Here is a 13380-nt window from a genome sequence, read left to right as displayed (position 1 = left end):
AGTTATTTTATTTTATTTTTATAAAACAAATTTGAACGTCATGAATTTGTGAACCAAAATTCAAACAACTTTCTTTTCTAATCTCCAACATTGGCCTTCAGATTGACTTGGATCTAAAGTATGCTCTTCCACATGTCAATGGGTACTAATTCATCATATTGATTGTCGAATCATCGCTTGGAGCTCGCTAGCCAAACTTAAAAAAAACGACCTTAACAATTCAATAACTTAAATAAAAGCTTTCAAATAGTTTACTGACTTGAATAAAAATTTTTAAATAGATTAGAGATAATTTTATAACTTTTTGAAATTAAATGAACAAAATGTAAATTTTATAATAGTTTAGTGACCTTGGTAGAAATTTACCCTTTCTTAAAATGTATATTTTCGGATTACAATTTTTTTCTTATAATTGAGGTAAAGATCGAACCAAAACTTTTAACCGTCCAAGGTAAAATCGTTAATAGTTAACACGATTCTTCGGAATTCCTAAAATGGAAAAAAAAATATCCATGATTTTGTAAGAAAAAGTCCACCATATTTTAGAAGATAATAAAAATGTTACGGTAGTGTAGGATTATCCATATTTAAAAAAATGATATTTTTTTACGTTTTTAACGTAAAAATTAAATTAAATCCATACATTATAAATTTTAATTAGATTGGTATTACCTTTAATTTGGTCTTTAAAGAATGAATATTGTATCAAATAGATATTTTCATCGGTCTAACAATTAAATTAAGTATTGAATGGTATATTAAATCTTATATATAGTGTATTTAGAGCACATAATTAAATTATTAACACATATATATCTACTACATAAATTGTTCATATCCAATTTGTTAAAAAGCAATAACCTCAAAATAATTATTGTCACTACTTGTTTTTAATATGTCATATCTAAATTGTTTGTGTAGTAAGTACACAATCTGCGTGTTTTTAATATATCTCACTTCAAATTTATAGTGACATTTAATGTTTAAATTAATATTTATACTAATAATATACTTGATTGATATAATATTAATATTTTAAAGATTCAATTAAAATATTTTAGAGTTTAGAAATTAATTTAAAATTTAGAAAATATTTAGTGCAATTAAAGCAAGTAGGCCCATAATTGGGCCGATTGGTAAACAACGACGTCGTTTGTACAAAACGTCGGTTAATTGTTCTTCTCCCCCCTCTAAAGCCCTCCATAACCGCATTTCAAAATTCTCCTAATCCAACGAAGAAAAGAAGAAGAAGAAAATATTGCTGAAAATGGGACGATTGGCGCGATTTCTCATCTACATGATCAGACTCCTCTTCCTTCAAAATATGGTTATTTCAGTCGAGATCCTTTCGAAATCGAAGCTTGAAAAGTGCGAGAAAAGAACGGATTCCAACGACAAACTGAATTGCACCACCAAGATCGTCATCAACATGGCCGTTCCCAGCGGTTCAGTAAGTGAACTTGTTTTTGTTCTTATCGTCGTTATTTAGTATCTTTTTTCCTTTTTCTTCTGAATGTTTTATTCTTTTTTAGAGTGGCGGCGAGGCGTCCGTAGTGACGGAAATAGTGGAGGTGGAGGAGAATTCGACGAATAACATGCAAACGTTACGAGTTCCGCCGGTAATAACAGTCAACAAATCCTCTGCCTACGCGCTCTACCAATTAATATATATTCGAGTACGTTCCTTAATGAGAAAAATAAAATTGCACCTTTCAGTTTTTTTGAAAATTTGAGGGAAATTGAAATAAAAATCGCGGAGATCGTAGAGAAAGAATCTCTCGTTTTCGAAATTGCTTGTTTTATCGAACGTTTTGCTTTTTCAGGATGTTCCTTTTAAGCCTCAAGAGTTTTTTGTTAAGACACGCAAATGTCAGCCTGATGCTGGTGCTAATGTTGTCAAGATATGTGAGAGGCAAGAACTGTTTTCGATTTAATTTTCTAATGTTTAGTGTGCGTGTCCGTGTATGTATGTATGTATGTATGTATGTATGTATGTATGTATGTATGTATGTATGTATGTATGTTAAAATTGATGCTTGAACATACTAAAGGAAGTGATTGACTGGTTTCTAGGATCTATTTTGTAGGTTGCGCGATGAGGATGGCCACATCATTGAGCATACTCGAGTTGCATTTTCAACTTATTAACATAATTTTGAAAGAAATTTCATATTATGTTGAACTTAACTGTTGCTTAGTATTGTTGCTTTGTTGTTCATGTTGTTATTACAAACTGCCTAGTTAGTTTATTGTCTTTGACATGGTATTTATAATAGATTTCTGTTGCTAGCTTTTATATCTCTTGAAATATAGTGTAAAATTTACTTTGTGATTCCTTTTTGACTATTTATTTGTCTTTTGGATCTTCTGCCCTTGTTTAGCCTATTTGCTGTCCTTGCGGGCCCCGAAGGCGGGCACCTTCATCTTGTGGAAATGTCTGTGAGTGCTCTGTGTGTTTTCCAGCACTGTCAAAAATTTCATTTGGATGCTGAGTTTTCTGGAATTTGATTGTTGTTGCCTCTGTGTTTACATTTGGGTAGTTGACAAATTGATAAAAGGAAAGGCCAATACTGCTCACTGTCTCCGATTCCCAGGTGACTGGTATGGTCTTCACTTACGTTCTATTGGTTACATATTTCGTCTTTTTGAGTTGTTATTTGTCTCGCTGGGCCAACGTATTCCTCGTAGGTAGTCAATGAAAAACTTTGGTAATAAGTCATTTTCAAACTAGGTTTTTATCTTTTACCTAATTTCATTACAGTATCCTTTTTCATAAAAGAAATTCCAAATAAGAGTAAATTAGAGAAAAATAATCGAGATTGATTTCTACTTTGATAGGTGATCCATGATAAAGCAGCAACTTCTAACTATCTTTTTCAGCTTGATCTATAACTAGTAATAATTGTTTTATCCATGTAGGTTCCATGTTTTTGGTATTGGACAGCAGTCAATTGGGTTCAGCGTTAGAATTGAGATGAAAACAGGAAATAAAGTTTCGGTATGTAGTGCTGCATATGATTTTTCAGATGCTTACTGAAGGACTTCTTTTCACTTTTGTAATATGTCATATTTTACCGATCAGGTATAAACTTATTTCCAGGATAGTGACAAGTTCTGAACAAATGCATATTTGTGTTGGTTGGATATCTGTTGGTAGCTTCACGTAATGATGTTAGGATTAGATACAATCGATCTATAACTTGAATTGAAAAGGGATTTAAAATTTAGTAATAATAACTTACCTTTCAAACAAATTATTTATGTTTGCAGGAAGTTATTGTAGGGCCTGAAAACAGAACAGCAACATCCAAGGACAATTTTCTAAAGGTCAATCTTATTGGAGATTTTGTTGGATATACAAGTATTCCTACATTTGAGGACTTCTACCTGGTCATTCCAAGGCAGGTCAGCTTGCTTAGAGGATACTGTCATGACTATCCTGCCAACAGATATATTTTAGTAATCTTTTCAATTACTGTGAGATGGCTTTTCCCTTGACATTTCACAAGATGAATTAATGTTATCAGGTTGTTTGGTCTATTTCGTACTTACCATGTTGGGATCATATGTGATTTTCACTGAAAATTCTGCAAAAATATGACCATTGAACAATTATTCTGATTTAAAACATGCAAATAACCAGCAATTATTAAATTTGGTGATGGAGCTTGAATTGAAACTCAGAACCTTTTATAGGCATTGCTTGGTTTTCCCTGTTTTGTCTTCTTATTGACATGTTTTTGTTAGAAGGTACATGCTTGAAATACTGTTGCTGTATATAGTAATGAGTTCCTGTTGAGCATGAGAACTAGCAGCCAGTTTGTTCTTTTGTTCTTAATTCTTTTAAGTATGGGAGATTGGCTACAATATGCATGGCAATGTAATTTGAACATGTTCTTCAGAATATTTTGCTGCATATCATCTTCATTTGTTTATTGCTATTTTCGTGCAAATTCAGTTATTTTGTATTTCCGAAACTCCTTTTTTTCCTTCATTGACAGGGTAGTCCAGGGCAACCCAATGATTTGGGAAGGAATCTTTCTATGTGGATGCTGCTTGAGAGAGTGAGGTTTACCTTAGATGGTGTTGAATGCAACAAAATTGGTGTCAGTTATGAGGCTTTCAATGGTCAGCCAAACTTCTGTTCATCGCCATTTTGGAGTTGCTTGCATAATCAGTTGTGGAATTTCTGGGAAGTTAGTATAAAAAGCTAAACAGTAATTCTTTTTCTAATTTCTCTAACTAATTTGATGCAAGATTTAGCATTGGCAAAGTTATGATTTTCTGCTGTTTTGTAGTTCAATCCTACTCTAAATTGTAAATTTTGTTAGTTTTGTATTTGTTGCTACATACATGAATTAACCTTTTTGGTGCTCTGAATTTATTCTATCATTTTTACTGAGAAGACACTGCCTTACTGCTAACAGGCTGATCAAAACCGAATTAAGAGGGGGCAAGTTCCATTGTATGGCGTGCAAGGGAGATATGAAAGGATAAATGAGCATCCAGTTAAGATTCCACAATTGTACATTCCTTCTGTGCAAGTTTCTCCATAATTTAGGTGGGCTAATTTATGGTTCCCATTTGGCTGCAGAATGCAGGGTCCCATTCATTCTCTATTGGAGTGACAGAAGTTCTTAACACAAACCTCCTGATAGAACTAAGGGCTGATGACATAGATTTTGTTTTCCAAAGGCAAGTAATCCTGCTACAATTGGTAGCTAACACAGAGATTTAGATCATTTGAACGCATTCTTATTATTTTTGGCAAATGATTCATCAGGAAGATGGATTTGCAATGTTCAACTTGATTATACGAGCAGTTTAGACCAATTTGTTTTCTGAAGTACTGAACCTGATTTTTGCTCAATAGTTGCCTGAATCAGTGAACAAATATTGTTTCTACAATGTGGCCATGGGACTGAGAAGGTTCATTTCTACAATGTCCCTTGTAGAACATTGACTGCTGCTTCAATCTTTCATTGTTCTGTAAAACTTGTGCCTAGTAGTTTTCATCCAATCACACCCATAGGCCATAGTTACTGCCTTATCAATTCTTTTTCCTATTCTTTTAAGAAATTACTTTGATAGAAGACTGAAAAACTGACCTGATGTTTAGGTGGATTGAATTTTTGGTTCAAAAAATTCTGCTACTCACATGGAGGTCCTTCATTAATTAAGTAGACCACCGATTTACTTAGCATCTAGGTCAAAGTATTAAGGATCATAATGTATGTGTTGACATATGTTCATACACGCAATACATAGATCTTTCTGCTTCTGTATGCTTGAGTTCTAGGTTATTACTTCTTTCTTATACCATCACTCAAAACATTTTAATATTATTTATGGTTAGTGATGTCTTTCGGTTTCATATCTCAGCAATCCCTCATCTTCAATGTTTTTTTTTCTTTGTTGATGACAAAATCACATATACTTTCATCTTCCCGCAGGAGTCCTGGAAAAATCATGAGTGTAACAGTTCCAACATTTGAAGCCCTCACTCAGTTTGGGGTTGCCACAATTACTGCTAAGAATACCGGTGAAGTAGAAGCATCATATAGCTTAACGGTACTCAAGAGACTCATTTTTTTCTCATTATCTTTCTTAAAGGCATAAATATGAGTTTCTATTTAAACAAATATGTTGAAATTGTTAAATTGTTTTATATAAACTTTTATTGCAACAAGTTTGCTCTAGTTTCAACACTTTTTCCTTGTGCAGTTCGACTGCTCAAAAGGTGTTGCCCATATGGAGGTATTTTCTCTCAACTCTTTTTAGACATGGTGGGCATAGGTTGTTCTTAATCATGGTTCATCAAATAATATCATCAACATTGAATATTTCTGCAGGAGCAATTCTTCATTATGAAGCCAAAAGAAATTTCAGCTCGATCTTTTAAAGTCTATCCAACAACTGATCAGGCTGCAAGATATGTTTGTTCTGGTAAGAATTAAAAGAAGGTCCTTAAACTATCTTGCATAAATTTTTATATACCCAAATTTTAAAATCACTGATATCGACACAGTTCTCTCAACATGCTTTTCCTTGATATGCTGAATGCACAGCTATATTGAAGGACTCTGAATTTAGTGAAGTTGACAGAGCAGAGTGCCAGTTTAGTACTACAGCTACCGTTTTTGAAAATGGATCACAGGTATGATAAGTGTATGATATGCTTATATGGTCACCTCATTGAGATAGAAACCAGGCACAAATGTTTGTTAAGTATCAAAGGGATATGAATATAAAGTTCTAAAACCCATGTTGCTCGGTTTCTTCATTTTTTATGAAGTACCTGTTTCTGCCACTTGTGTTCGACACATGGATATGAGGATATGATCTCCAAAGATCATTCAAATACATGAAAAAACTTAGAAAAACTAACCATACCTGTATCTGATACCTACACCCAAGTCCGAGTAATAGTCTAAAACTATGTTGCACCAACTATTTAATTTTCTTGAAGTACGTGAGTGACACATTTTTGGACCAAAAATGGCAATATAGTCCTCCAAGGTTTACCCTTCAAAGTTCAAATGCATAGAAAAGTTTAGGAAAAAAATTGAATACGTACATGTTAGATAATTATCCGTATCCAACACTTGTACATAGTTACTAACAATTGAGGAGAACTTTAAATTAATTATGTGCGTTGTCAATGTCAACCATAAACGCTATTTACTGCTGTGAACAAAATATCACTCGGTGATCTTGATGTGTAAAATTAGTAAATCCCTTAAAACTGTGAATTTGCTTCAGATTACTCCTTTTCAACCACCAAAGACTGGCGTGAATGGTTTCTTTGAGTCTCTTAAAAGAATTTGGAAAAACCTGTGGGAAAGTTTGGTGGACTTCATCACTGGAGAAACTTGCAGGTCATTTTGACAATTAGATTACACATTTCCATATATTCTAAAGTTTATTGTAACCTTTAAACTTTATTTACTTATGATGCTATTGATTCAATGTTATATTTGTTTTCTTTTGTTGTGTAGCGGGAAATGCTCGGGCTTTTTTGACTTCAGCTGCCACATACAGTATATCTGTATGAGTTGGGTAGTACTTTTCGGTTTACTTTTAGCTATATTTCCGACCGGTAAACCTTCGTTCTTATCAAGAAACAAGTTATGGATAACGCAAATAATATGCTTTGTTATATTACAGTTGCGTTTTTGAATTGCAGTGCTTGTGTTGCTATGGCTTTTACATCAGAAAGGCTTGTTTGATCCTCTTTATGATTGGTTCGAAGATCATTTGGGGCTCGATGATTACGGATCTAGTGATATCCATAGACATGGTATCAATAACCGCCACTCCCACTTTCATGCCAAAAAGCTTACCAGGAGCAAGTACCACAAACATGATGCTCGATATAATCGAAACGGCATTCACCATGATCGCCACCGGCACATGCATTCTGAAAGGGACTGCGATTATTATCATTATCTGCATCATGTTCACAAGGACAAGCACAAGCACAAACATAGGCATGTTAAGAGTTCTAGCATTGTAGAAGTTCAGTTGGATAGGAGGAAACATGATGATGTTGGGCACCACAAGCATGGAGGAGCAATAGAGTCCATAGAAAGACCATTGAAGCTGAGATAGAGATAGTAGTACACAGCAGTATGAAGTTAATTGTTGAATACCTACTTAAACTTGAAAATACATTGTATGTTTGACCACGTGTGGAGACCTTGCTTCATCAACTTCGAGAATAACCTTGCAGAAACTCTACCTTCGCAACCCATGACTACAAACATGTGGACTAGTCATGATCTATTCGTGACCTTTATATTCCTCACATATTTATCCTATTGAATTTGAGAAATTATATAAGCCTTTTTCTATGATTTAATTGAGAATGATATGGACTATACATGATCTACATGCGACCTTTATACACCTCACATATTTATCTCATGAAACTTGAAAAATTATATAAGCCTTTTTCAATGACTTAATTGAGAATGATATGGGTTATGCATGATCTACATGCGACCTTTATACACCTCACATACTTATATCATAAAACTTGAGAAATTATATAAGCCTTTTTTTACAACTTAATTAAGAATAACCATTCTCAACATAAAATAATAAAAGGGAAAATAAAGAGAAGAGAGAAGACTCTTTTCATCCAATTCGAAAACTCTTTCGACCCTTATTTTTATATATGATTCTCAATCTTCGAATGAATTACATTAATTGCTAAATTTATATTTATCCATTAACAATATACTTAACCTTTTTAATTCAAACTCTTTTTAAAAAAAAGTAATAGTATATCATACAAATAAAATTATGTTTTGGTAACTCTTTTTATAATTAATATAAAATGCTTCCTACAATTTTAAAAATTCATATAAATAAAAGGTATAGTAGGGACATAAAAATGGAATTGTAAACATTAAATTTTAAAATTAAATTTTCATGTGGAAATTGGGATCCATCGAGTAATATCATGATTTGGGAAAAAGAGTTATTCCTTACTCAAGTTCGATTGGATTTATTTAGCTTAATACAATTTAATTAATAAAAATATTTTTATTTTTATTTAATTATAAAATAAAAATAATTGTTATTTTATTTGATATACTACCAACTAAATGTTTTTAATTTACAATCAGAATTTCAACACGATCAAATTTTTTTAAATAAATATGCCTCCACTTGTAATGTATAATGAATATAAATGTTAACATCAAAGTAAATTTAACATTTTATTGTTTTTTTTAATAGGAATAGAAACTATAGCAGTTTAAATCAAAATTTTCCTACTAGTGTCACGGACTTAGAGTTTTCCCAAGCAATTCGTGCGGCCTTAAGCGTTCCTCCGCTCAAAAACGCCTAAGTCAGTCTATCTCGCAACAATTAAGGATTCAAAGGAACTCCTCTCAAGAACGCACGAAGAACAGCAGAAGAACGAAGTAAGAACGATCTCAAAAGATGAATAAAAGCCACAGAAAAATAAGAACACTTGAGAGAAAAGTTTGAGTGAATGCTCTCAAAATTCTATTAATCAATGAATGAATACAATAAGGGGGAGAGGCCTCTATTTATAGTTGAGCCTTCCCAATATCAACGGTACAAATCGAAATACATCAATGGCCAAGATCTAAAGCTATCAAGATATCAAATCTCTAAGATTACAGAATCGTATCTTCTAAAGATTACATTAAAGTCTAGGATCGCATATCTTTGAAGATTCCCTTCCATATTTGCCAAGCATATCTTTGAAGATTACTTTCCATATTTGCCAAGCTCCGGAGATGGGCTTTCAATCTCTTCAAGCACTGGACCAGTCTGATTGGGCCAAATGACCTCCCTCAAAAACGATAAATCGTACAAGTCCGTCATGGTTGCAAGTTTCCCTTCGCAACCCATGACATTCTCCCCCACTTGTTCTAGCGACGCCCTCGTCGCGTCCCCCTCATGGAACTGGGCTATCTTCTCTTGAAATTGCCACAATGCCTCGGCAGGTTCCCAACTTGCTTCACTGTCAGGTAGTCATTTCCATCGTACCAAGTATTCATGTCGTGGCCGATGATACCTTCGTCTCACCACACGATCTGCCTCAATGTTTTTAGCTTCTCGGTCATAAGGGACTTTTGCCCCCATTGGTGCTCGTTCCGACTTGCCTCGATTTGGATCCTCTTGATCCCCATGGTATGGCTTGAGCATACTTACATGGAACACTGGGTGGAGCTTCAACTTTGCGGGCAACTCAAGTTTGTAGGCCACCTTGCCTACCCTCTTCAAGACTTTAAACGGCCCCTCATACCTTCGCACCAGCCCCTTGTGCAAACTCGTATATCGCAACATCAAGTGTAGTTTGACAAGGACTAAGTCCCCCACCTGAAACTGCACATCCCTTCGATTCTGATCGGCCCACTTCTTGTTGCGCTTACTTGCTTTGTGTAAACAAGCCCTAGCCAAGTTATTCTTTTCTTGCCAATCCTTCACAAATCGATACGCAGCAGGATTTGGTCCTGTATCACGGGTCGCAACAGCGTTGGGTGTGAGTGGCTGTTGGCCCGTCACTATCTCGAACGGACTTTGGTTCGTTGCCCCACTTTGCTGCAAGTTGTATGAAAATTGGGCAACATCCAACAACTTGGGCCAATCCCTTTGCGTGGCACTCACATAGTGTCGAAGATATGTCTCCAACAATGCATTCACTCGTTCAGTTTGCCCATCAGTTTGTGGATGCATGCTTGTGGAGAAGTTCAAGTCCGAGCCCATTGACTTGAACAGCTCTGTCCAAAATCTGCCCGTAAATCTCCCATTTCGATCACTGATAATAGACAGTGGCACTCCCCAATATTTTACCACGTGTCTAAGAAATAAGCGAGCTGCCTCCTCAGCATGGCACTCCTTGGTAACAGGAATAAACGTCGCATACTTTGAAAACCTGTCTACCACAACAAGAATACTTGCAAATCCGTCAGACTTAGGCAAACCCATAATAAAATCCATGGATACACTCTCCCATGGCCTTTCCGGAATGGGCAAGGGTTGTAGCAAGCCGGCGGGACTCTTTAACTCAACCTTGTCTTGTTGGCACACTAAACAAGTCTTCACATAGGTTTCCACATCTTCACCCATGTGAGGCCAATAGTATCGATCCTCCAAAAGGGCCAAGGTACGGTGCATTCCCGGATGGCCCACCCATCGTGAGTTATGGCATTTTTTCATAACTTCCTTGCGCAATTTCCCATAATGAGGCACATAGAGGCGGTGCCCATGGGTGTATAGTAATTCCCCATCAAGCCAAAATCTCCTCGTTTTCCCCTCATTGGCCAGCTCAACCAAGCTTTTGGCTGTGGGGTCATGGGACAACCCTTCTCGAATGCGTTCCAATAGGGACCCGTCGGGTTGACTGATGGCCGCAAATTCCATCTTTCGGCTAAGTGCATCAGCCACCATATTGGCACTTCCTGGCTTGTATTCCATTGTGAAATCGAACTCCGCTAGAAAAACCTGCCAACGAGCCTGTTTGGGAGACAACTTTTTCTGGGTTAGAAAATAACTGTCGGCAACATTATCGGTAAGGACCACGAACCTGGAACCCAGTAAGTAATGCCTCCATGTGCGCAGGCAATGTACCACAGCGGTCATTTCCTTCTCTTGGACCGTATATCTCCGCTCCGTCTAATTAAGCTTTCGAATTTTGAAAGCAATGGGATGACCCTCTTGCATCAGTACTCCCCCAATGGCATAATCTGACGCATCTGTGCGTACTTCATAAGGCTTCGAGTAATCCGGTAATACAAGTACGGGCTCACTTGTCATTACTTGCCTTAATTGATTGAAGGCCCTCTCACACTGTGGGTTCCAATCCCATACCTTACCCTTTTTCAACATGTCCGCCAAGGGTGCGGTAATTCTAGAGTAGCCTTCGATAAAGCGTTTATAGTAGTTTGCCAACCCAAGGAAAGATGTAATACCCCTACCCGTATTCATTGCTGGAATAGGGTACGAGGCATTACCGGAGTTTACGAATTAAATTTTTTTTTTCAATTCAACATATTTTCATGATAGATTTGTGCATTTATATAAGATAACGTCATCACGTATCTATAACCAGGTTTGTTAACCATACCAATAGCTAACTTTACATTCATTTCACGTTAACATTTACTTTGTTAGCTTATACATGCCATTGATTTCCAAAATAAAGTTTCTTTATATACCGAAATCCTGAGGTTGACAGTGTGATGTGTCTCCGACCAAATCCGACCTCCGAGCTCATGTAACAAGAATTATACTTACCTAATATTTTCAATACAATATAATAAACATTCATATATCCATTTAATGCATTATTACCCTAACATACACAAACTCAACATTCAAGTTAGTACAATAATTTCCATGTATCAATAATATATATATACCATGATTGATGTACTCATCAATACCATGATTTTCATTCCCTTATTATTTTTCATATTTATCCCGTTGAATTTATCGGAATTTCGATGGATTTTTAGAGGTACACTTTTAGTGTACAATTCCGGGTCCGTCAATTCATATTCATGTGCACACATTTCCATTTCAGAGAGCACACTCCCGCGAACCTCAACCTTGCAGCGGGATTACCAGTCCAAGCTAAATCCCCTGCAATATAAACTCATAGAGTATTGTCGGGATTACCAGTCCAGGCTAAATCCCCTGCAACGACAATTACTCTAATGAGCTTGGATCTGAATTACCAGTCCAGGCTAAATTCAGACTCTAATTCGGATTACCCGTCCGGGCTAAATCCATTTTTCACATATTCTTCGGGAGGGCTATATCAAGATAGGATCACCCGTCCGGGCTAGATCCTTTTTACCGTCAATTCCTTTTCAGAGATCCATTGAATTTTCCTTTCATTCAAACGGGATTTCTTCCCCTTTTTATCAAATATATCAATGTTTCACCAATTTTCATACAATGAATATTCAAACCATATTCACATAAATAACATAAAATCTCAAGCATTTAAGAATATAATTCAAGTTACATGAACTTACCTCGATACTTGTTTGTAAACAGTAAAAATCTATTAATCCCGAACTTTTTCCTTTCCTCGATCTAGCTTCGTATTTGAATCTTCTGAATCTAAATAAATAAATTTAATTATCAATTTAATACATTTCATGTTCAATATGCAACATTCTCTATAATTCAACTATTATTTATAGTTCATTCAAAGCTGTCTACTTGAGTCATAGTCACTAAATTATTTATAACTTGAGCTACGGAACTCCAAATTAAGATCCGTTAATTTTCCCTGAAACTAGACTCATATATATTTTTATCATAAAATTTTCAGAATTTTTGGTTCAGCCAATCAGTACAGTTTATTCTTCAAAGTCACCCCTATTCTTTTGTCTAACAGTTCTGACCCTTCTTCACTAAAAATAAATTATCTCTTTATACAGAATTCAAATGATGTTCTTGTTTGTTTCTATTAAAAATAGACTCATTCAGAATTATAGACGTATAAATTTAAGTCCCTAATTATTTTTATTCAATTTTTTATAATTTTTCAAAGTCAGAACAGGGGAACCCGAATTTATTCTGACCTTGTCTCACAAAATTCATTATATCTCAAAATTTACAAATCCATTGCTTACAATATTTCTTCTATGAGAAACTAGACTCAATAAGCTTTAATTCCATATTTTTTTAATCTTCTAATTCGATTCCTACAATTTTTGGTGATTTTTCAAAGTTAGTCTACTGCTGTTGTCCAAAATGTTTTAGTGCAAGCTGTTTATTACCATTTTTCCCCTAAGCTTTTAATAAATGATAATTTCGTCCCTACTCAATTAGCCTCTCAATTGAGCTGATTTTTCTCAATTAACATTTTATTCTATCACCTTA

General features: G+C 35.2%; 1 protein-coding gene across 2 annotated transcripts; it reads left to right on the top strand.

The window, feature by feature from the left end:
* The first annotated feature begins 1211 nt into the window (after nt 1-1211).
* Nucleotides 1212-7842, top strand: LOC107923476 (protein HAPLESS 2). 2 transcript variants are annotated; one of them, XM_041080508.1, is made up of 18 exons: nt 1212-1450; nt 1533-1619; nt 1824-1912; nt 2088-2127; nt 2382-2439; nt 2541-2601; nt 2920-2998; nt 3271-3405; nt 4002-4196; nt 4428-4508; nt 4595-4695; nt 5454-5571; nt 5725-5757; nt 5853-5946; nt 6069-6157; nt 6763-6878; nt 6999-7099; nt 7187-7842. In XM_041080508.1, the coding sequence occupies exons 1-18, from the start codon at nt 1268-1270 to the stop codon at nt 7609-7611; spliced, it is 2085 nt and encodes a 694-aa protein (XP_040936442.1). In that variant the 5' UTR covers nt 1212-1267; the 3' UTR covers nt 7612-7842. The 2 variants fall into 2 exon arrangements, with proteins under 2 accessions (XP_040936442.1, XP_040936441.1); XM_041080507.1 differs by having other exon boundaries at nt 1533-1676.
* The last annotated feature ends 5538 nt before the right edge of the window (nt 7843-13380 follow it).

Source organism: Gossypium hirsutum, chromosome A11 (genome assembly GCF_007990345.1).
Source record: "Gossypium hirsutum isolate 1008001.06 chromosome A11, Gossypium_hirsutum_v2.1, whole genome shotgun sequence".
NCBI lineage: Eukaryota > Viridiplantae > Streptophyta > Magnoliopsida > Malvales > Malvaceae > Gossypium > Gossypium hirsutum.
The sequence above is the reverse complement of the archived record's forward strand: the minus strand, read 5'-3'. Positions and strand labels throughout refer to the sequence as shown.

Coding starts and splice junctions, on each gene's coding strand:
- LOC107923476 (XM_041080507.1), top strand. CDS start 1,268: ATGGGACGATTGGCGCGATTTCTCATCTACATGATCAGACTCCTCTTC. Junction 1,913..2,087: donor GTTGTCAAGATATGTGAGAG/GCAAGAACTGTT, acceptor TCTATTTTGTAG/GTTGCGCGATGAGGATGGCC. Junction 3,406..4,001: donor ACCTGGTCATTCCAAGGCAG/GTCAGCTTGCTT, acceptor CTTCATTGACAG/GGTAGTCCAGGGCAACCCAA.